General features: G+C 40.9%; 1 protein-coding gene across 1 annotated transcript in view; it reads right to left on the bottom strand.

Annotated features, from left to right (window-relative positions):
• Positions 1-2,662: 2,662 nt before the first annotated feature.
• dntt (deoxynucleotidyltransferase, terminal) overlaps positions 2,663-25,308 on the bottom strand; it is a 75,661-nt gene continuing 53,015 nt past the window's right edge. Inside the window, exon 11 of the mRNA XM_086122070.1 lies at positions 2,663-2,947. Within this exon, the coding sequence (XP_085978196.1) occupies positions 2,861-2,947 (87 nt within the window). The 3' untranslated portion in view covers positions 2,663-2,860. The remainder of the gene's footprint in view (positions 2,948-25,308) is intronic.

Below are 25,308 nucleotides of genomic sequence, written 5' to 3'. Positions count from 1 at the left end.
TAAACAGGTGGTGTCTGGTTTTACAATTGGAAACTTCAGGAAAAAAATAGCGCATGAATGAATTGACATTTGGACAGTGATTGGTAATAGAATTCCTGCAAGCTAACAGTAAATATAGACAAAACCATCATGCGGAAAATGATGGAACCAATGAAGGCTGTCCCAGACGACTGTCACAGGTTGAAAATTGCTTTCATGACTTGGGCTGTTGTCATGCAACTCAATCAGATTTCACATGCAGTTTTCCTGACACGTTGTTTAAAAGAAGAAAAAAATAAATACAGCAAAATTTTAAATGTCTACTTATATTTTGAATAAGATGCTTTCCGAAAGCTATGTTATGCAGAGAAACCAACTCCTCTCAGCACCTCTCCAGACATTCTTGGTAGAGCCAAAATGACCAATCTAGTAATAGCTAATTCAATGATGCGTTCAGACCAATTTGCGATTTTATTTCCCACAGCTTGGACAGTAGAAAGTGTTTTTCATCAGTTTCTGCATGGCGCCACGAATAGTCATCTTGAGTCATCAGACACCCAACTTAAAACGGAGAAATATTAACATTGAGACATTTGAATCATTAAAACTCAGTAAAAATAACGACTTCATTTTCCCCGTCACAGCAGAGCAATTGGATGAGTTAAGGTGCCTTGCTCAAGAGGAGTTGAATCACAAGAATTGAATCTGGTGAGCTTCACAGGGTACAGGTTACATTCTCAACTAATGCTTAGGATCGGAAGCCATTTCCACTTCGATGCAGGCAGCTTCATGCTCGCAATTTAAATTGTGACGCTTTCTTGCCCATACTGTCATTTGTGATCAGATATTTTGAATCCACACATTATAATCAGAGTCAGTATGTACAGTAAGCCGTAAATATGGAGACAGACAAACAGATAGCCGGATAGAGTTCGCCCACCTGACACATACATTCATTCTAGATTAACACCGTAGCAGTTTGCCACAGATTTCGCTTAAACATGTGGCTGAGATGTTTCGTTTGCTCAGGAAAAGCGCAAGTCTTTGGATCCTTGAATGCCAGCGAAATGATGTGCAGTGGACGCAGACTGAAATGGAGGCTAAATGGCGACACAGAAGGCTCTTTATCCGAAGCTCATTACCCGCCACTCAATTCCCACTAGTCCTACTTCTGCTTCACACTGAGCACTTTCCTGCCGAGAGAGTGATTGCAACATTTTTCTCGACAAGCCCTCACCCCTCTATTTCATTGTTTCCTGTCTCGCCCAACCTCAATTTCTCTTTCTGCCTCCTTCTTCTTTCGGTCTCCCTTGTAGGCATGCAATCACCTTTGTATTGCATGTGTCATGACAACACTTTGGGCAGTGGCGGGCCGTGCGTTTCAACATTAGGCCTTCAGTGACGTCACATACAGTACATTCACACAATATATGCTCGTCAGGCAGCACTTAATTTCAGGAACATTTAAAACCATCAAGTATGCATTCACAATTAAGAGCAGGAAACTAAATTTACAGATATTGTCAAAAATAAAAATGTTTAAAAAAAATACTAAATAAAATGCCACCCGAATTACGCTGTGTGATCATAAACAAGTCTGTCCAATAAATTGCGCAATGTCGCAGTTTCATATAAGACACCAACCACACAATAACAAAACAAACTATTCTTTGAAAATAAAATTAACAGATCATTTGCATTTTGAGAATAGGCTATACAACAGCAAATAACTGAAATTGTTGAGCAGCTGAGATTGAACGAATTTTAGCGCACAAAGCTGACTACAATGTGCCATTATAAATTGCAGGTGATTTGATACATTTTTGTATCTTTGTCATTTTATTTCGTGACCATTAATACTAATGAAATAAAATAACAAGAAGAAATGTAAAATAAAATTCATTTACTCACCAATGTAGTGCCTGTTCACTGAGCTGCAGATCTACGCGAGTGTCCCCAAACGTTTTTAAACGCACCGTAGCTTGTAAGTGCCCAGCCGTGCTCTGATGTTTCCTTGCTGCCTTGGTAAAACAACTTAAATTGGTAAATCCAGTGGAAGGTCCGTCTTGAAAATTGTGTGGAAAGTAGTCCTGCAACCAGATGAACGTCTTCCCCTTTCGGCCATTTTGGGTCAAAATGCAGCAACAGCTCTCTCTAGCAGGCGCTAATCCAATCACCGAACGCGCACGTCCAGTGTCGACGTAAACCCATCTAGCTGGCCCTGGTACGCAGACTCATGATCTGATTGGCTATTGCAAGCTTGCAAGTCAAGTGCCCGTTCATTTACAGCGCACAGGGGCCTGTTCTGTTTAATCTGAAGGCCCCGAGCAAGTTTAGTTGACCTGGCAACACAAGCTATCTGAAATATGATTGGTTAAAAACTCTACCATAATAAATAAGTTATTTATCGAGTGGCTTTCAGTGTTATTTAAAATAACATTGAAAGCCACTCGACTAAGTGGAAATAATATGACGTAAAGAATACAGAGAATAATTTTGTTGACATATTTATGAAAATAAAATAAATTAAATTTATGTTATTCTCATAACATTCTCATTCTCAAATTTAATACATTTACTTTTCTGAGAATGTTTTCCCGGCAGAGAAGTACTTGCTGGGCCTGACGGAACCCCACTGACATTGAGACAGGAGAACTTTGAACGGAGAGTGTTTATTCTTTTCCTGATAAGAGTGAACGAGCAACATTATGAATCATGTACAAGCATTTAATCCCAAAAAAAATAACAACAACAAAAAGGATCATCAATAAACAAATGAAAGGTTAAAAAAAAAGAAGAAAAAAAAGCAGGAGTGAGACTTGAAAGCAGATGCATCAAACGACGATGTCGAGTGTCACAGATCGCAAGGAGGGCCGGATGCCTACGCATTTCTCTGCCAAGGCTCGATGTACTCAAGGCCCAGATGAGCAAATATGTCCTCTTCGCTCCGAGCTGTCAGGAACTCTCTCTACAAAGGAGACAAATACAAAGTCAGTGAGTGGCATGGAAAGAAATGCATGGGAATTTGTGAAACCAGATGCCCACAGACATACACTGTACCAACTGGCTCGAAAACAAAGCATGACCTAAAATTAAAGTTTTGTATTTGTGATTCCTTGATTATTTTGTTTTTTGTATATATAAGTGTAAACATTTTCCTAAAAGAGGTTCAATGACGACAGGGGAGAGTTGGCACAATAGTAACATTTCTAGGGTCTCTGCAATAAATACTGCGATATTGCCCAGCTCTGCTGTTGGCCATAACCATGCCAAAATAAAAACATACCTGTCAACCTCGGCTAATACCTGCTCTTATAAATGATTACGATTCCCCTTACAAAGCGACAAAAACCCGTACAACGGCTTAACGCGCATGCGCACATCATGCTTTATCAATCCGACCATACGCAGCGATGAAAAATAGTTTACGATTGAGGATTACTTTTGCTGGTTTGTAGTGACAATAGTAGCGATCGACGACGGCATTGCCGTTGGCTACCAGCAGGTGAGACGATCTGGATTTGAGCCGAAATGGTCTTTGTGAGATCGGTTCACAATTGTTTTTTTTCCCCCCGTATAAAAGTTGTAATACGCCATACGTGATTTGAAATGATAAAAAAAAAAAAAAACATAAAATGCGGGGAAAACGTACAAGTTGACAGGTATGTAAAAACAACAACCTTAGCTGTCTGCTCAACCTTCTGCTGCGCCCCACACAAAGGCTGCGTTTTCCTTGACTTCCTCATCCAATCACAAGGGTTGAGGACTCATCCTATATACACTGACTGTCGGAAATTATAGATCTCCGAACACGCCATAGAGCTGCGGGATCACTGTCAATTATTTTTCATTTTCAGAGCCATCCTGCTGGCCTGGGTTGAATCACCCAGCAGACCAGTTTTGGCAGGACCAGATGCAAGATATATGGCACCTCAGCTGACCACACCACAGCATAGTGGGGTCGGATTTAATGGATTCGGTTGTGGTATTTTTGTCAATAGGATGTGTAGGTGCCAATTTAATATTGGTCGATTTTTGTGGCGTATTTTGGAACATATTATCGATATGTTGAATTGGCATATTTCATAACCAAATTGAATTCATTGACATTATTATTTTATGACTATGTTCGATTCTATTTGTTTAATATATACTGTATGATGTTAGAGTATTTCTTTGATGGAACTAATTGTTATGATATCACGTGACTGGTAACAGTGCAGAGAAGGAGTGAGGTGGACATGAGAGACAGATGAGGGCAGCTCAAGAAGCGATATAGTTTTTTGACCAAACAAAGAAAGAAATTAAGACAAACAAAGAAAGAGAAGTCTTTCTTGCATACTTTTGTTCTTTAATCAATAGAAAATACAAAGAAGTCCCTGTCCTGTTTGCGTTCAAGACTCCTTGTTACGCTGGCCTCAAAGGTGTTGTGTCTTTGCGGAATAGCACCAACAGGATGTACCGGTATTTGAAAGAATGTATTTGGTTTGACTTTATAGCAGGGAAGGCTGACCCCGGTCCTCGAGGGCCATGACCTTGCATGTTTTCACCTCAAACCCATCAATCATATTTGTGATGACAACTTCACTATCTCCGCACCATTCTGGAAAGATCCATTATGTACACATATTTGTTCATCTCGATTTTGTCGTGTATTTTGTGCGTTACATCATAGTCACAGCGTGTCACATGTATCTCTCCCACTTAAACCATTTAGCTCATTCGCACCTTGCATCCTCTTTCCTTCTCCTCACACTTTGCTGTAAGCACTTGTGCTACCGCCGATGAGATGAGCACTTTCCCTGACAAAACACGACTAGGTTATTAACAGCTGGCTGTCTACCAATGCCAGGCGATGAGGGGTTATGTCTTCATGAGAGTGCTGATGAGCTCTGACTCACCTTGGGAACGGGACTGCCTGGAGAGAGAGAATGAGCTGCGATTTTGACACATCCTGCCTTCAAGTGCTAAACTGGACCTGACATGTGCAAAAAGGATGGGAGGCAAAGCCAAAAGAACAGGAAGCAAAGCTGTCAGCTCAAGGCAGACATACAGTAAGTGGGAACAACAAGTTGTCAGCCAAGAGAGAAATGCAAGACCACCCCCCTTGCTTGTTACAGATAATGCAAAGGACAGGTTGGCCATGAGGCAAAAAGCTGTGAGTACAACAAGGTATACGCAGTGAAGCTCTTGAATTGCACCTCTGTTTCAATTCCAGGCATTCAGTGGGGGGTTTTCCCCTACTTGCCCTAGATTGCAAGCTCAAAAACAAAAAATAGATCAACAAAAAAGAAACCACACAACAACTGAAGAAACCAATCAAAACTGAATAAAATCTTAAGCACTTGAAAGCGATGGCCGTCTGAGGCCGAGCGGGGCCGCGTCAACTATGTCATCTGATTGGCCTACATCGATGCAGCAAGGCACTCAACCATTACCTAGTTTTAGATGAGCTGCCCGCCAACTGCCGAAAATTGAAATTTGATTTTCATTTGCACCGTTTACATTGAACACCTGCCACATGGACGTTAAGAGTCCACCAAGGGTGTCCTGTGTCACTTGCTCTGTCTGCTATCTTCATGGACCAAATGTAGGTGAATTCAATGTTTAAAAAAAAAAGTGGTGGCCTGAGGATCTAATTTTTACCATTTTACAATTATGCGGCCATGATGGTTTACTGCGATGGTTCATAGATGAGTGTGAAGCTCTGGGGATGCGAAGCAGTACTTCCAAATCCAAGTAGAGGGTAGCTTGTAGCCTGTGGGTTGACATCCTACCTCAAAAGGAGGAGTGTCGATGAATTTATCCCCATGGGGCAGAAAATGAAATGCAAAATTGACAGACATATCTCTTGCGTGGGGGAGAGAAAGTGCTGACCTAAAAGACAAAGCTCTTAATTTACTGGTCGATTTTGACACGCCCTCACCTCAGGTCACAAGTATCAAGGCAGTTGTCGGAAGAAAACGACTATGGATACATGAGTTGCAAATCAGTTTCCTTTACAGAAAGGCTGGGCTCATCCTCAAAGATTCCCCAGAGTGAGCAGCTCGCACATGCATGCTTTTTCTCAGGTGTAGTAAAATTTCACACTTCTTTCTCGACAAGATTTGATAAGTGACAGTGATTTCAAAATCAAAAATCCGAAACAAGAATTGGAATGAAAATATTGGTGCATGCAGAATAAAAATTTAAGTAGTGAAGCCAAAAAGGTGTCATTGTCAATTACACGATTGTTCAAAAATCACTTTGGTCCTTGAATATATGAAAGAAATGCTGATGGGATTACAACCCAGAAAAGCTTTGGAGTATGCAGACGCGTGCCAAAGTGCAAAGCAAACATGGTGAAGCAACATTTAGCTGTCATGCTGCACACAAATGGAACAAGCTGCCAAAATGAAGCTAGCCCCAAGCATGAATGCTTTTAAGTCCAAGTTACAAATTGTTCATTCTTTCTATGCCTATGAGAGGTATTTTTCCATTTTCAAAAATCTTTTTCTTGCTGTCTTCACTTCTTGTAATGCTTTTAAATGTTGTGCTTTTAATCATGTCAAGCACCCTGTATTATCTTGTGTCTGAAATGGGCTATATAAACAAAGCTTGTGAAAAACTGTGACTTATTTCCATTATTGACATATTTGATCAATAACCGAGAATCTCAATAATTCTTGCCATCCATATGAGCCACCAGCTGTTCCACAATAATAATAGTAAAAAAAAAAAAAAAAAAAAAAGATAAAAATGAAAAGTTTGACCGCGCAATATAGCACAAAGTATGAGCACTGTTATTTTAAATATGGTTCCCGCTTACATTTCTTGTTTTTTGTCTTTCATCAAGATCAGAGGATGAGGATCTTTCAGTGCTTGGCAAGATACTGTGTGTGATGTCTGAAGGTGTGACTGCATTGATGAAAAATGTATCACTTGAATTCAGAATGTGATAGTTCTCTAGTGAGCTGACTTTCCCCATTTCTAGTCTTGTCAGACTGAGATGTTTTTTTTGGTTTTGTTTTGTTTTATTTTTTGAGGGCAGCAGTAAAAGTTAAGTCCAGATTGAGAAAAATAAGTCCTCAGCTGTGATATAAATGTATTACCCTACAACGGCCACCTCTTCAAACCACTGTTTGCTGATAATTGATAAATATTTGCTCTTTATATGCTTATCTCAAATCCTCGTGTATGCAAAATATTTGGACTAATAAATTTTGGTTGTTTTCAGATTTAACCCCCCCCCCCCCCCCACACACACACACACACACTGTTATGGAATGGAACATCTATATTATAGTGAAATCATCTTGGGGGGGGGGGGGGGGGGGACATTAAGTGGTGCACCCAGCCTTTAGTTTTTGCCTTGCGTATAACCTCAGGCCTATTTATTGGTCTGGCAACTCAAATCAAATACCATGCTTACATATTTTGTGATTTATGGTGCGGCACGCAACACAACACTGAACCTGTAGATGATAACAGGCTGAAGCTGGATGGCGGAGTAGAAGAAAACATGGGGTGGTGAGAGGGGGTCCTGGATATGGTGAATGTGATTTGCAGTAAATCCACTTCTTTGAAAATGCATGGCAGAGCCGATTGTTCAAAAGAAAGACAGGACAATTGAGGGCATCCAGCTATAGGGGAAAACACAGTTGAGATTTTCAACATTACCATTTCAGACTTTTTCACGGATCAGAACTTAAGTCCTTTCTTTTGTGCACTTCTCACTTTCCTCCATTCCCAAAATCCTCACAATACCTTTGTGGGGAACTTATTTATTTACTCAGCACAACACTGTGTGTCCATGAGTTTTGTTTCAGGCTTTTCCGCCTTGGGCATACACAGGAAGACTGAGTTTGATATTGCAAAAATGTTGTTTATTCTTTGTGGTGTGTCAAAGGGAGGTTAGCAACAGCAGCTGTTAATTTTAAAGGATCTAGCTGAGAGGTGATATAGACTTCACGCTGGAATGCTATAATCAGCCAAGCAAAGACCTCCATTCAGGTCAATTCTAATTTCCATCAGCACCAAATTCACACCAGGACACCTGGATATGCTTTGTGCATTGTTTCATCCGGAAGTTGACAAAATTGAAATATGTGTTTGCGGAAATCCTGGACATCATAGCCTGCTTGGCGGAGGGAAGAGCAGTTTTTTTTTGCCTCATAAAGGAAATAACATCTCTGACATCGCTGTGGTCACCATGAATCACCCACTATAGTTGTAAAAACAGGTTGCACTTTCAGTCTTCTGAATGTGCTTTGCCATATGCAGCAATCTACTTCTATTGGACTTTTTTGCCAAATAATCTTCATATTCAATATTTACTGGCTGGGTGCCTTTGGTGCAGAGGGTAAATATTTAAGGCTGCTTGAGGACAAGCGTATTGACTGACTTATGTCTGCTTGCGGAGTTAGTGGAAGGCCAACCAATCACTTTTGTGGCCTGCAACAAATGACTGACAAGCAATCTGGCCATTTAGGGTCGGGCTCGGCATTAAGAACCTCACGAGTCAATTTGATTCTTCTGGTTGCCTTTCAATTCAATGTCAATGTAAATTAAAATGTCCCATTATTAATTCAGTAAGAAGTAAAAATAAACAAATGTAATTTAAATGTAAACAATTTCAAAATTTTTAACCCTGAACCCATGACCTCTGCGCTGTGAAACAGATGTGCTAATTAGTTTTTTCCAATGTGCCGCCACTCTTGAAAATTGTAATAAAAAAAGTGTACAATAACTGATTTGTGCATATGGAATAGTTTGATGACAGCTCTGTAGAAAAAGTGAAGCGCATGTGAACTTATTAATTCTTTTCTTTCAATGAAATGGGGAGTGATTGTAACATCAGAGTTAGTTGGTCTTGAAGTTCAACCGTCGTGAACTTCCTCAGCTCCAAAACTGCTGTCTTCAACGGGGGAGGGGGGGGGGGGGCTAGCTGAATAGATATTGAATTGCTGGATGTCTGCATCACCTTGACTTAAATATTAAACAGAGATTACTACTTACTACAAAGAAAATTAAGCATGCGCATCCAATCAACATTCCAGACCAAAATGAAAGCAATGTGGATTACTGTGTCCTTGACTTAATAAGCTGCTAAACAGCTACATGTTTCTCTGTCCTCCCCATAATGAAGTCCCTCGTGGATGTGAACACATACGAGTCCCTGCAAAACATCTGCCTCTTCTCTGTTACCCGTCACCCTCTGTGTGCCATCCAGCCCCATAGCTTGATGGATGGGGGCAGATGGACATGGCTGCCTGCCCGAGCCCCGTCCGACTCCACAGACACATCAAAGCATGACAAAAAAGGAGACAGAAGGAAAAACTGGGAAAGCTGATCAGTGAAAAAGGCTTTGACATAGTCATGGGCTGATCAATTATGTGGTATCGAAAGAATATAAACTCTCACAAGTATCAATTGGGTCTGGACCTCGCTCATCAAGTACAGGTATCGATTTTAATACAGAAATGCACTCCGTGCACTGTCTGCTGCGCTCCGACAGTTTAGGAACTCACAGCTAAGGCTTGACATGACCTTTTTTGCTCACCAGCCACTGTGGCTAATGATATCCTAGCCACTCTGCATTTTCACTATGCACAAATTTGTTGTTAGGGAAGAGGGTTTATGCACAACCACATTCCGCATTTGAGAAAACAGATAAGAGATAAACATACAGCAGACTCAAAGCAAAATGAAAACAGGAAAACAGCGTTTATAATTTGCGTCACGTTACTTCCTCTCCAAGTACTGAAAACGCATCTTATAATCAGTAAGGTGATTGCTTACGACAAACGTAGCCTATCATTTGGTACGTCCCTGTAGCAAGATGTGCGAATTCATTCTCCAATGCGATTCAAATAAAAGTCAAATTCAACTTCAATCAATTCATTCTCCATCCATCCATCCATAAGACACTTTCTAATCTGCTTAACCTCACCAGGGTCACGTGCCTGGAGCCTATCCCAGCTGTCTTCGAGCAGTAGGCGGGGTATACCCTGAAACGGTTGCCGGCCAATCGCAGGGCCATTCGCGCTCACACTCACACCTAGGAACAATTTTGAGCAGAGGTCCCCAACCTTTTTTTGCCCCACGGACCAGTTTCATGTTAGACAATATTTTCAGGGACCGGGCTTTAAGGCCGGATAGATACAACAATATAATAGGATATGACCTGCATGAAAAGTGTGGTATTTTCGAAACATAATAACCACAAATCATGACACGAAGAACGTCCGGCAGCAACATTCTCCAGTCGCTATGGTGATGTTTATACACGCCTTCAAAATAAGATACGCCGCAAATAAAAAGTGCATGAAAAATATGACTCACCATTGCCGCTTATTATGCAGAGTAGGCTTGGTGCGTGTGAATCTCCCATTGAGATAAAGCATTATTTCAAATAGGACTCTTGATACTGACTATTAAATGTAGCCTTCTTTTTCTTGAACGTCATAGGCTTGTCTTCTGTCTCCTGGCTGGGCATTTTACCCTTCCCAAAAAAACTTTTCAAAGAAGTTTGTTTTTTCTTCATTTTGCTAGCTCCTGGGTTTTATTTCACGTGACCGAGAAGCGCGCATTCACCTGTGTCAAGAGTAACATACTGTAGACTGATATAACAGAGAATCCGGTAATATTTCAAAATAAAACATTTTTCAGATTACGAAATGAATAAAACGGAAGGAATGTAAGTTATTTATTCCTTCTCTGCGGCCCGGCACCAAATGACCCCGGCGTTTGATGAACCCTGATTTAGAGTGTTCAATCAGCCTACCATGCATGTTTTTGGAATTTGGGCGGAAATTGGAGTACCCAGAGAAAACCCAAGCAGGCACGGGGTAGAACATGCAAACTCCACACAGGTAGGCCGGAGCCAGAATCAAATCCTTCACCTCTGCACTGTGAGGCAGACGTGCTCACCAGTCGACCACCGTGCCGCCGCTCTTCTAACAGACCTGATTAAAATTACGATCAGCGTTTTACAGTCTCTGATGAGCTGTTCATTTGAATCATGTGTGTTGGAAGTGGGAAATTTCTAAAACAAGCAGGACTGCAGGCCTCTAGGACCAGAGTTGCCTACCCCTGTTCAAGACTGTTTCTGCCAGGGCACAAAATTGGGCTGCAGCAAAGCAGAGCAATTAATTCGTGCAATTTGGGACAAACTGCAGGGCGTGTGCTGAATTATGAAATCAAACTGTGACCCGATTCCGACTGAACGTGTTTTACAATGTCTGCATGCGGTTAAGAGGTGCAGCTTTTTAACACCAATGAACTTCTTCCAGGAGACATTTTCAGGTCAATCTGAGGCTGAGATGTGTAACATCCGCCAAGGACCTGATATTTTCTACAGGAAAAAAAGGAATGATGGTTTGACTTCGCAGCTCCATCGAGCCACTTTTTGACTGTTCGTCTTTATCAGTTCAGAGGAGTTTCTATGCTTCAATTTAAGAATACTGAGGCACACCAAATTGTTGGACGTTTGAGGTTGAAGGCACAATGTGGCGTTAAAACAGTCTACAACAGTGAACCCGCTTAATGTACATAGTAATTTTAAACTAACACTTGAAGCCCATTAACTGTATGGTTTCAGACGAACCACTGTGGTTTGGTTGTGGTGAGAAAATAGTCCAACCTTGATCCAACACATCAATTAACGCATCAGCTTCTGAACATTGATCCATTTTCAAGAGCACTTGACCTCATTAGGGTCACGTGCATAGAACCTGCAGCATTTCCCAAGGGATTTGGGGCAAGAGGTTGTATGCGTGGATATAAATAACCCACCAGTGAGAGCTTTTTTCTTGCTAATCTAGAAAAAAAGTGAACCTTGTCTAAGTTTTTCATTATAAATGAAATGATAATACTTAAGAAAAAAAAGACATACTTTACTTTGAGGTCAGTATTATTGCGAATGACCAAGTCATAACATTCGTGGACACATGCGAGAGTGGATCAAACATTGACAACAAACAACTAACAGCGAACAGAGAGCTGGATAAACAAACCCAAATACACAGCCCTATGATTTTATTTTGCCTGGTTGGAGGTCTGCGCGCTGCTACGTGCAAATCGATGTTATAGAAGACCATTTGGCCACTGGTAAAAGTAGAAGACTTTTGTGCAGTACAGTTTATATAGAGTCTACTGTACTGTACAGACCGGCAACTGCATTATGGACACTTGGACATTATAATGATATCAAATACAAGTGCAATAGCCAATAGTCTGACTTTACAAAGACAATGTCGTTCATCATTTTGAACACGGCACGGTAGTAATGCAACAATATGTTAAGAAGAGTGTAAGGTCCATGAGAAAATCTACATATTATGCAGTTTTGAATTATACCATTGCTTTTGTATAAACATCTAAATTCATAAAAATTGAGGTGAGGCCTTAAAAGCATCAATTTCAATCATTCTAAGACACGAAATTTATACTGCTTTATACACTTTTGCCAAATCGGAATTATTGCAATTTTAGGATTCAAACACTCCAGTTAATCAAATCAGATAATATTGTTATTCACGCTTGTTCTTCTTCATCATTAGTGTGGGGAAAAAAAAAAGTACAGTGCTTCAATTTGTTTGGATGAGAGCAGAAAAAAAGTCTCCCACAGAAAGCGGGAGGTCGATAATGCACGTTTCCTCCAAAAAAGATCAGCCGCACCGATGCTGTTCTCTGGTCTTGCACTCTGCAAGACCTCAGGTCAGACAGCAGAGACAGACACTGGAAGGGCACACGCACTTCACTAATCACACCAGCAATTAGGAAAAGAGCCATAAAACATGGCTGCTTATAAAACGGCTTTAATATTGTTGTCATCGCCCAACTTTCCCTGGCTTGCTAATCAGCCTGTAAAACAGGCAGCGCTCCAGTAAATAATGAATTCTTCATCAGAAACACTGGGGTCTCAACTCAAAATATGCAAATCGTATTGCTCTCTGCACCTGTGGAGGAGCAAACATTTGCAAATGAAAATTGTTTGGTGCGTTTGGCTGCCCCAGTGTAATGAATGGCCAGACATAACGATGAGAGAAATGAAAAAAAAATCCTGATGTTTTCAGTCCCCACTGGAACGAAACATTGGAAGTTTGTGCATGATTAACATTTGGTAATGTGTCTGAATTGAATTAGCATTTATTTTTATCCACGCTTGAAAACAATTGAAATTTTTATGTTGTAATAGTGACGCTGTTACCGTGGGCGTGGCCATCGGGAATCCCGTGAAAAAATGGTAACGGCCAGGGTATTTCAGGGCCGGTCCCAAGCATGGTGACCTATTTAGAAATGTTTTCAAACATTCATTGGGTCCAATTTTTATTTAACCTCTATGTGGAATACATTTGAATTGAATCACTAAGTACAGTTTTTTTTTTCATTTTCTATATGTAAGCACAGTGTTAATGTTCCAACACCATTTTACACTGATTTACAATTAGAGTCATTATTTGTTTTGGGAATAAAACCTACTACTGTCATTTAATATTGGTCATTGCTGTGGCACTTGGAGTTGGGACTGTGATAAAGGGTTTGAGATGCAATGGACGAGAACCTTTTAAAAACAAAGAACGGATATTTCACAGACCTGAGTGCCTTTTTATGAACTCAGTGCTTCGACCTCGAATTTACCATTTTTCAGGTTCCCCTTTTAAATGCTCCCTCGCTTTCTCTGTCACTGTCCTCTGTCACTGCACCTGTTTTCCAGTCACAGTGGACCCGGAACGACGTGGAAATTTACCAGGTGGTGGTAAATGTTGGGGATTATACCAGAGGGATTGCCTCTGTGAGGAGGAAGTGGGATCACGCTCACACACGCGCACACACGGGAAGCACATTGCACACTGTGCTGCTCAACAAACAATTAGTTTTGTTATTTAGGCCACTTTGTCCTGCCTTTTAAATCTATTTCAATATTCTGACGTCTTAATTTTTGAATCTTAATGTTATCATCATTTCAAAAGTGTGAATTTGAGAGAATGTTCTTATGTCCTTGAAATTTTTCTTGAGGATTATTACGTAAAGTAGTGAATCATATCAAAACTTTGATTATAATTGATAACAGTGATCAACATTTTTCAACCACTTTTCTACGCACATTTTGGTGGTGAAAAGTGTCATTCACGACAGTCTCCATTTTATCACATTTTGATTTTAATTGTATAAAATACCCAAGCAATAATTTCTTAACAGCCGTGACTATAGAGTACCGGTAATGATTATGTTGTGTAATTGAACAGAATGAATAATTATTTTTATCCACGTGTAGAAATGACTATAATAGCTATCCTACTTGTATAAATGTCTATAATAACTATCCTACAGTAATGTAGTAATGTTGTTGATATAATTTTAAACATGGAAATTCAGACACATCGCTCTGGAAGTGAGATTCTGTTTGTTGGAAGCTCCGCAAGTGGTTGTTCATTACGATGCGAAATGTCTTATTTCCTTTGGATTCTTAATAGGGACGGCCCGGTGATGCAGTGGTTAGCGTGTCAACCTCACAGTGCAGAGGTACTGGGTTCAATTCCAGCTCTGGCCTCCCTGCGTGGAGTTTGCATGTTCTCCCCAGGCCTGCGTGGGTTTTCTCCTGGTACTCCTGTTTCCTCCCACATTCCAAAAACATGCATGGCAGGCTTATTGAACACTCTAAATTGTCCCTACCTGTGAGTGTGAGCGTGGATGGTGTTCTTTTCTGTGTGCCCTGCGATTGGCTGGCAATCAGTTCAGGGTGTCCCCTGCCTACTGCCCGAAGACGGCTGGGAGAGGCTACAGCACCCCCCTGCGACCCTTGTGAGGATTAAGTGGATCGGAAAATGGTTGGATGGATTAACATGGCGGCCCGGTGGTTAGCGTGTCGACCTCACAGTGTAGCGGTATCGGGTTCAATTCCAGCTCCGGCCTCCCTGTGTGGAGGGAAGCATGTTCTACCCGGACCTGCGTGGGTTTTCTACGGGTACTCCAGTTTCCTCCCACATTCCAAAACCATGCATGGCAGGCTGATTGAACACTCCAAATTGTCCCTAGGTGTGAGTGTGAGCGTGGATGGTTGTTCGTTTCTGTGCGCCCTGCGATTGGCTGGCAATCAGTTCAGAGTGTCCCCTGCCTACTGCCCGAAGACGGCTGGGATAGGCTACGGCACCCCCTGCAACCCCTGTGAGGATTAAGTGGATCGGAAAATGGATGAATGGATGGTTTCTTAATAGCTCTGAGTAAAAATATTCTTTATCCTAATCCTCGATTGTTCATTGCAATTTTCAGTAAACTACTCCATCCATCCATTCATTTTCCAAAATGATTATGCTCACTAAGGTCGCGAGCGCGCTGTCTTTGGGAGAGAGGCGGGCTAAACTCAAGAAGACTAACAACCATTTTTACGCCTATGGTCTTGGAGTATTCAGTTCACCTGCCATGTTTTGGAATGTGGGAGGAAACCAACGTACCCTGTGGAAAACCACACAGGCACAGGGAGAGCATACAACCTCCATACAGGCAGGCCGTAACCTGAATTCCAACCCATGACCTCAGAACGACAGATGTGCATACCGTTCGGCCACGTGCTCCCTAGGAGAATACTCGATTACAAAAATATTTCATATCTGCAGTCCCACATTCATGTCGCCCCGTTATATTGTCGGATTTTTTAATAAAATCCTGGCTTCGGATCCATGGGATTAACAGAAAAAATAATTGCTCCTCAAAATTTGTCATCGATGAGCAAAAGTGCGCCTCAAAGAAAAAAAAAGTTATTTCAAGCCTTGCTATTTGTTGAATACACTGGAGTTCAAAGCTCCTCGACTACACATGTCGTTTTCATAAAATGATTGACAGGAGACTTAACAGCCTTGGACTTGAGTATTACCTGAGTGATACGGGATATGTACTGGGGCACTCTTGACTGGCAATCAAGTGGAATTAACAATACATAATGCAGGTAATGGGAATTTAGCATCACGGTCAACAATGCTTTCCAGTTCACCCTGAGCAGTGACGCACGTACTTGCAGCACCTGTGACACATTCGCCTATTTAGAGTGCCACTCTATGAGCAAACTTTATTTTAATTACATATTTATGATGTTGTTGTTTTTAAACCGAATCTTTGACGCCCCTGGAAACACCCTCAACAACATCCCTCCTTTCACTTACTGACATGTCAAACTACACCGTTTTTTTTGGTTTGTTTGTTGTTGTTATTTTGTGTGTCATTCACAACAAACACTTGCAAATGTTGATTATATTGCCTGCATGTTAATTAATCAACTCTGACAGGTAAGCTGTTCTTTCTGCAGCTAACAATTAAAGGGCTTAAAGATTGACAACCAAGCTTGCAGTTGGATATTGTCTCCCTCCTTCATTTGGAGCCACACGGCACACTCCTCTAATGATAGCAGAAAATTAACTTTCTCTCTTGCACCGAGGCTCATGAATAATTAACTGGTTTGTTGAACAGGGAGCAGGCGCTTTCAAGAACATGATGGGTATTCTCTATATGGAGGTTAAAAGAATCCGGGCTGTGAGTTGCAAGCGAGAAATACCTCGCGTCAACTGATGTGTGCCTTTAAATCGGCTCATTCCACTCTTAGAGATCTCTGGATGCTGTCGTGATAACGCCAGCGGAATAAAGGGGAGCAAGGTCAGCAAAATTATATGAAGATTTTTTTTTCCACAGAAAATAGGTATTTCAGCCTGAGATCATTTCAACAAAATGTTAAAGTCCCATCATTGATTTAAGAGTCTCTTGGGAAGACGCTTTTGTAGGAGAGAATTTTTGTGGAGCGCTTGCTCAGCCTCTTTTCCATCTCATCATAATAGTTCGGGGCAGTAACTTGGAGCAGACTCATTTTAAAATGAGCAGAGAGAAGTGATCTCATTTGTCACAATCAATCTGATGTGGCGAGCATGTCAGGATTCCAGATGATTCATTTCATTGATGGAAACACTTGGATAAGGGTGGAATACCTTGTTTTGTGGACGAACACATATCAATGGCCAAAATACAAAAACCATCTGACAGAGGTGTCAAATCCGGGTTCAGAAAGTAAACACTGCCACAGTTTGTGTTGGATCCCGCTACAATTTAGCACACACAAACCTCAACACCATGCCAGCTCAAGAACCAGGGGTCTCCAATCTGTTTTACTGTGCAGGACGGTTTGAAAAAAATACCAATTCAGTAACACTTGTGTGTTATATGATTGGTATGAATAGATTTTGTTGTGTTGAAATCTCACCGATGGCATGACAGTCACCTGGTTAGCATGAACTTAGTAGCCAAACTGAATATACCTTTTATACAAGCTCGTCGTGTCAAACATCTAACAAATTAGGCTATTTTTCCACCAGATTTTGTCTCAGTAGCTTGAAACAGGCGCAGGCGGGAAAACACACAACAATCCACACCTTTCCACCATAAGTGCTTAATGTGTTGCCGAGCATATGGTTCATTATCAGAGTCGTTTTCAGCACTCCAAACCAGCCAACCATAGTAACCGTCCCGCAAGACATTGTGCATGCATGCTTGCATCCATGTAACTTTGCACAATGGTTTTCTTTTAAAAGCCAAAGAAAATGTTTTCGCATTTCGCCTTGACAGTACGTTGATTACAGCATGACTCAACTTCTGAAATATGTTCCATTTGCTTTACTCACGGGTAAGGGGAAGTAAAATATAAATAAAAGCATAGTTTTGAGTGTGAAAGTGCAAAATGTACACACTAAATGGATAAATGTATTTCAGGAAAATCTATTGGAGGTCATATTCATTCACAACATGAGCTCTGAGGTCACAATAAACTGTCAAGTCGGAGGTCACAACATGTCTGAGGTCAGCACTCCTCTTAGCAAAACACCGCGTCTGCTCACTTTCCTGGTAGAGTCAAATCGCACCAATGCTGCACAGTGACCGCAAGATCAGACTGAACCAGCCCGGTGATTGTTCATTCGAGTGTTCCTCTAAATAAATCATGCATGGGCCAAACTGAAACAGAAGCCTAGAATGGAAGCGTGTCTGTGCCCCCGCCAGCTCCGTGTCAATTAATGCTATAAGACAAGGCAAGCCATGATCCAGCATCAGACAGTCCTGAGACCTTCTGCCTTTCAGTTCATCAATAATGTATCGCATTTTGCCCATGTTATGAGAGATAAACTTGATTTAGACTCATCTTGCAACACCGCTTCACCTCTCCCATTACATTTTGCACTTTTTAATTCTATCTAGTATGTTCAGATGAGAAATCTTCCGCTTGCTGGTATAATTGCATGCTCTGTGATTCTAGTGTCGCTGCCTCAATAGAAAGCATATACACACACACACACTTGTTTGTGGATGTATAGGACTTTGGATGAATTGAAGCAGTCGTTGGATGGCTAATTACTTAGGAATGAAATCGATAATGGTCACATCTAGTCATCGTCCTGAAAGTGTTGTTTCCCCTCTTTCTCATGACATGAAGTCACACAGTTCTGCAAACATAAATGCCCGTCTTCTTAGGTCAGACAACAGCTGTTAAAAACAAGTGCATTAAAAATGTAGAAAGTCATACGGTATTTTTCCAACATTGAAAAGTGATCTTATGCCCCCAGACAGAAACTAGTAACTATAGGAACTAGGAAACGTTTTCTCTTTGCGACATCACTGCCACTGGGATCAGATCCTTTTGTCCTTTGCAGTAGTTTCCGTTTTTTGGCAAGTGACCTACAATATGTTGCCAGTCCAACTAGCAAATTTTATGATGTTAAAAGGACCTGCCCCTCTTTGCCTGGGTACGATAAAGGTCAGGTATTGCCTCATGCTAGAGTGCTAATAAAATGGGAGCCCAAGAAATCCTGACTCTTGTCGCTTAGCAACATTCACAGGTTGTCAATCAGGACACGGCAGATACAAATGGAGCTATGACATCAAGGATTTTTCCCAACTTTTCAACCAACCCAGTACTGTAGTCCTTCCCATCCAAGTATATTTTATCCAGCATGTTCACCTTGATCAACAATGTCTGGACAGGCTTATTAATAACAAGGGTCATTGACCCAGTCCATCTAAATCAGAATTTGATTGTGAAGTCACTAATATTTGACTAATTCTTGCCAATGAGGTTTTGGCGGTTCTGTGTGTTCACATTCTACAATGCGCACATTATGCTCTGAATATGCTCTATTTTCCAGAAGAGATCTGTTGGGCAAACAATAACGATAACATTGAATAGCCAAAAAGCAAAGGTTGTCTATGGAAGAGAAGTTTTAACTTTATTTTTCCGCTTTACTGTAAAGGTCAAAGGCTGTTTACATGCAAATAATACATCTTCAGGGTTTAATTAAAATACTAATTTTATTTACCCCTCTTCTTCATGTGTCCTTTTAGCGCCAGTGTGTCTTCCTTTCATACTTTGTATGACACAAACACCGGATGTGGATTATTTCAAATTTGCCAAATGTAATCAAATAATTTGCCTGGTTATCAGGCTGTTGGCTTTGGCCAGTCTTGAAATGACTTTTCGCCAATCCATTTATGCAGCTGCTCTTTCACATTCTCCAGTAATCCCCATTAAAGTGCCTTAATTGTTACTGGAACTCGATGCGCAACACCGCATGCAGTTGCTGTATCTTGAAAATGAAAGTCCATATATTTGTTCTAAGTGTCACTGGTTGGCTGGCTGAAGAGAAGAAGCGTGTTCTCCTCAAGGGGAGGAAGGACATAGATGTGTTTGCATATATGAATAAGTGTGAGATCCAACCTAGGATGCACTGGGACACATCAATCAGTGATGTGCCTGAGATCATCGGGGGTTTCTTATTATAATACCAACTTTAACAAGGCACTGTTTGCTAACTCAAGAAATTTGCTGTTTTTGTGGTTGTTGTCTTTCTTGAAAAGTAGTGGCTTTGGTAGAGGCAAAGATTTGACCACACGGCAATTAAATATTCCCTTGCCTCTGTTGGAACACTGACTTTGTTTTCGCATGGCTGCGAAAAGGGATTGTTTGGACAACAGTGACATCCACATGTGATTTTTTTCAAAAGTCCACAGCTATTCAGTATCTAAAATGTTAGCTCTGTGAAATGGTGTACATATCAATTGAAAGGGAATAAGATATGAGTTCACCTATCAAACAGTGGGTTGTTTTATTGTTACCCTGTTTTGTATGTTCTCTTAGTAAATCAACTGTGGTCAAAACTCCAATTCATCGGTAGACAAAAATAACCGATATTTCAGATGCTAATTTTTTTTCCCAAATCTTTCACAGCAGCACTCCTGTCATTCGCAAGAGCTTCTCACTTCAGTATCCTGCTACCAATTATAACAGCTGCTAATTTGACTGCTGGGTGTGCTTCACGCTTGTTTTGAGTTTGTCACCACACATTGCAAGGCTAAATGTTTGCAACAGTTGAAATAGTCCAATTTCTTTAATCCTATTTACCAATCCAAATGGATGATGTAATTTGTAATTTCCCATTCTTATTTTAGAGCCACAGGTGGAGGGAGGCTGGAATGTTTGAGATTAGAAATCGGGAGCAGGCATCCTGGAATGCTGAGATATTTTCAATCTCACAATTCATCTTCATCATTATTTTTTTTTTTCAAAAATCTGCCTATCAGGGGTTTACGTCTTTATAACTGTATGATTGGATGACAACTAATTTCAGACCAAAGAGGAAGCCATTTGCGATGCTGACATTTTCAGGTGTGATTTTTGCATTGTAACCTGTGGATTTTCATAAACTGAATAATTATACATTCTGAGAGCCAATTGATTTATTTATGACGAAAACAACATAACATCTAGATTATTCTGGATAATGTTGCATTTATTGCAATCCTGATTAAATGGAGCCTACAAACACATTGAGATACCACACAGCTCAGGGATTAAAATGAAATTGATCGTCATTTGAGACTTTTGACTTTCCTTACTTCAGTTTAAGAACAGAAACAAATTGATCAGTTATGTGATATAAATAATGAATAATACAATCTAAATAAAAAGTGGAGTTACACAAAACCTGCTTTTCTTTTCTGCGATACTCCGTTTCCACATGGATATTATATACTGTGAAAACTATAATGCTGATGACTATGTGTACCTAATTAAATGCACGATGTTGTTTGCAGCCATGTGAGGCAAGGGAGGAATAAACTATCCCTCTAGCGCTTCGCTCTAATGAGGTCACAAAATAGAATTGGGTGCATGCCTTATTTTAGTCTTCTGTTTCCCGCAATTTCCATGGCTGATAGCTCTAAATTTGGTTAACAAACAGGACAATTTTAAGGTTTGTTAATGCATATGGAAATAACAATTAAAATCGGATATTGGGATTCTCACCCAATGGCCTGTGATGGACACCGTCATGGTTACAAAAAAAAAAACAGACATCTGCACAAACTTGTAATTGCTGTGGAATGTTGATGCTGAGATTCTACATCAATGTGAGCATTGAAAAAAAAATACCGCCTCTGACCTTGAAACAGTATATCACAATGAAACTCCAGCTGCTCCAGGTCTTTTCATATGCCTCTGTTAATTGAACTGTAATTAAAATTCATAAGAACAGACGGGAAGAGAGGTTTGTCGGCGCCAACAGGAAATGTTCGAGGGACCACACCTTCATGTGTAAACTTGCAGCAGCTAATTTTCAAGCTCCCTCACACACCTGACTCTTTAGAGGACACCTTCCACAGTTCGCTTGTCTGTCACAATGGTCTCGCGCAGGTGTGTGGTTCTTACAATATAAGTGAAAACCCTGAGGGCCTATGTGCCACCAGCCGCTAAATTAAACCTCTCCTCCCCTTCCCCTGCACACTTAAGATCCTTTTCATAACCAGCTTCTATCCTCAAACATCACACCAGCTTGGAAACAGAGGGGAGCTTCGGAACTCTTTCTCCCCAAAGCCCAGTGCAATTGCCCTGTTATTGTCCAGTCATCCACTGCTCACATGGGGGTGGGTCGAAAGAGCTGTGAGCACTCCACATCCTCGATTTTCTAATTTGACAGTGAGAGCTTCATATTAATTTCTGCTCTCCGCCTGGGGGGGCGACAAACTTCTGCATGACAGGAACTATCTTTATAGGCTGATCACTTTTTAAATTAAACATTTTTAGGCTTGTCGGGAAGAAGTGAATGAGCCGGCACCATCTGCTGAATTTCTCATATTTGAAAGGGTATTTGAAGAAATATGTGGTGTGAGTGACTACAGCAATATTTCTGATGTTTCTACACAGTTATCTTGAGCAAGAAGAAATTGTGTGAGTCCGTGGGAAAATATATGGGCGGCACCTTGGTCGACTGGTTAGCACGTTGGCCTTACAGTGCAGCGGTGCGGCAGCTTGTTCTCCCCTTGCCTGCGTCGGTTTTCTCTGGGTACTCCGGTTTCCTCCCACATTCCAAAACATGCATGACAGGCTGATTGAATACTCTAAATTGTCCCTAGGTGTGAGTGAGAGTGTGAATGGTTGTTTGTCTATATGTGCCCTGCGATTGGCTGGCTTGCGGTTTAGGGTGTCCCCCGCCCACTGCCCGAAGACTGCTGGGATAGGCTCCAACACCCACCGCGACCTTTGTGAGGATAAAGTGGATCGGAAAATGGATGGGTGGATGGATCTAAGAACATATAACATTGAGATTTTCTGTTGTGTTCTTGTCACCAAGGCTCATCCAACATTTCATTAAAAAATAGTAGCAGCACACAAATAAAACTACATTTGCAATTCAAAAGATGTCTACCCTTATTTCATTTGAACACTTCACTATGAATCAGATGATTACTAACAAATACTTATGATTTAAACAAGACTTCATATCAATTAACGGATTTCACGATTTTCTCTACCCTGTTGCACATTAATATTTAATATTTTATTACAATTACACAATTTCATCTCAGACCTTGTGTGTGTATTTGGCAGGTCGGATAAAATTGTGTTCTATAGTTGGGGAAATTCCTCCCATCTCAAGGTTTGAATTCAAACAGATGGGACATGTGTACTTTCGGCTCACTCATAGCGGCTCCAGCAGCTCAAAAAAAATCCTTGGTAAAAAGAGTCGAAATGGTCTTTTCATCTCAGTAACTGCAACTAGACTTTACCATGACATCTCCACTAGCAGCCTTGTCAGTAGGACTTCATTAATCATACTCTTACACATGACAAAGAGTAATTACCCCCTAAAACTGAAACACACACGCACACACATACACACACACACACACACACACACACACACACACACACACACACACACACATCTGGACCTCTAAAGAATGAGTTTCAACGATAGGTCATTCCACACATGCTATAGTTAAGTGTGGTTGGAGGAGTTGGGCAGCTTATGGAGGGAATCAGTCCATCATGGGAGGATGAAATCCTTCACCTGTCCTCATTCATCAGGCCCACTGCACATATTAATGATCACAAACCTTCAGAATTACAGCAGAGGACATGCACATTTGCTCACACAGACCAAACTCCATTGACATTAAGCTATGGCTGAAGAGACGACTATCACTGCAGACCTGTTTCTGTAAATTCATCCAACCCTATTGATGCTGGTTCCAAGTGCCTGGAGCACTACAAATTGTTGAGACGTCAGTCATCGCTTGCCGAAGCAAAAACATCTCTGCTTGCCTAAGTCACAGTCAGTCATTTATGCCTCACTGCACCTGTGCAATGGAGCTACCGGTACTCTGACTCAGATGACACTCTCTTTTAAGCTCCAGAACCGGTAAGGAGAACCAACATTGCATAAATCTTACTTCGGGTAAGCGCAAATAGCTTAATGTCTGGATAAAGTCTCAGGGCCGAATCCACAAAAGGAGTGTGTGTCTTTTGTGTGGCACTAACTGATACAAATAGAGCAAACTTAAAGCATTTCATTAGTGAAATGCTTCACTCAGTGCGCTGCCAAAAAGATTGTGTTCCATTGTTATTTGCGTGTATTTAAATGAGGTAATACGCATTTATTTGGCAGAAAAATTGTCTACCTCGATGCAGATGAGCCTCATTCATAACACTAAGACCAGCGCTAATGGCTAGAGACAGTTTGCGTGAAGCAAATAACTTCCTTAGAAAACAATTCTGGCCCCGGCCTTCCTGCGTGGAGTTTGCATGTTCTCCCCGTGCCCGCGTGGGTTTTTTCCGGGTAGTCCGGTTTCCGCCCACATTCCAAAAATGTGCACAGTAAGTTAACTGATCACTTTAAATTGCCCATTGGTGCGGTTGTGAGTGTGAATTGTTGTTTGTTTATGTGTGCCCTACGATTGGCCGGCAATTCCAGATGATGTAAAAATAAAAAATAAAAAAAGAAAGAAAAACAGATGTACTGTAGCTATTTCCACAAATATTTTTAAGCTGTTTTAATTCAGCTAGTTTTGAGTACATGCCACATGGCGTATCTAACTAAGGACAAAAAAAGTTGCAAGCATTGAATTGTTCCTTTTCTCTTTAACGTTGAGCAAAGTGTGGGGGAGTGAGCCTGGCGCCCACAGCGACAATATGATCAATTTCCACAGTAAGTAGGAATTTCAATCTCACAACACCAAAATGGCAGATTTGCATGTTCCATGCGCTTCCCAGATTCACAAACATAGGCTACAAAAAAATGCAACTGCGATGTTTAGGTGACTAGCAATTCTGATTAATTCTTTGTCGGGCTTGTGAGATTTGTCTGCCTTGCTGAGTTGATGATCCGACCCCAGGAAGACAGGTGATTAAAATTCTGTCATGGTTGTGTGACTTTACTCTCACACATCTCACAAGTTCCTCCAACGACAACAGATTTGTTTTTGATACAGCGTCTTTCTGAAGCCCTTATTTCCTGAGGCAGCAGGCAGTAACATTTTGGATACACTGTCAACATGCCAGATTATAAGATTTGAAAGTGGGAAAAAGAAATCGTCAATGTAATACAAATTTAGCTCAGTTAAATGCGGCTGGCTGTTCATTCAAGGGAGAAAATGCTTGGCAGACCATGTCCTTCGCTTTGGCTATAGTCATTTTATTTAGTTTTTCAAGGTTTTAGGGATGTGATTTAAAAAAAAAATCCTCGGATTATGTTTAGTAATTTGTCTTATTTTTCACAATTTCTTCTGTCTTCAGTTAACTTTATTTTACCCTACACAAAGGTCAATTTACTGCGCATGAACCCCAAGTTATTGTATCTGGGAATGCCAGTTGCACACCTCGTGAAGATTCCCCCTGGAGCCAGCACTTCATTAGATTGACTCAAGCGCTGTTATTTCTTCTCTTTTTTTAAACCTTTTATGAGAATGATACCAGCTTGTATCAATTTATAATCTTTCTGTGACCCACATGATTAGAGTCCTCTAAATCAGTGTTTTTCAACC

This window comes from Hippocampus guttulatus, chromosome 10 (genome assembly GCF_054856545.1).
Source record: "Hippocampus guttulatus isolate MCC_2025c chromosome 10, RoL_Hgut_1.0, whole genome shotgun sequence".
NCBI lineage: Eukaryota > Metazoa > Chordata > Actinopteri > Syngnathiformes > Syngnathidae > Hippocampus > Hippocampus guttulatus.
Note: the sequence above shows the minus strand (reverse complement) of the source record. Positions and strands in the feature narration are given on the sequence as shown.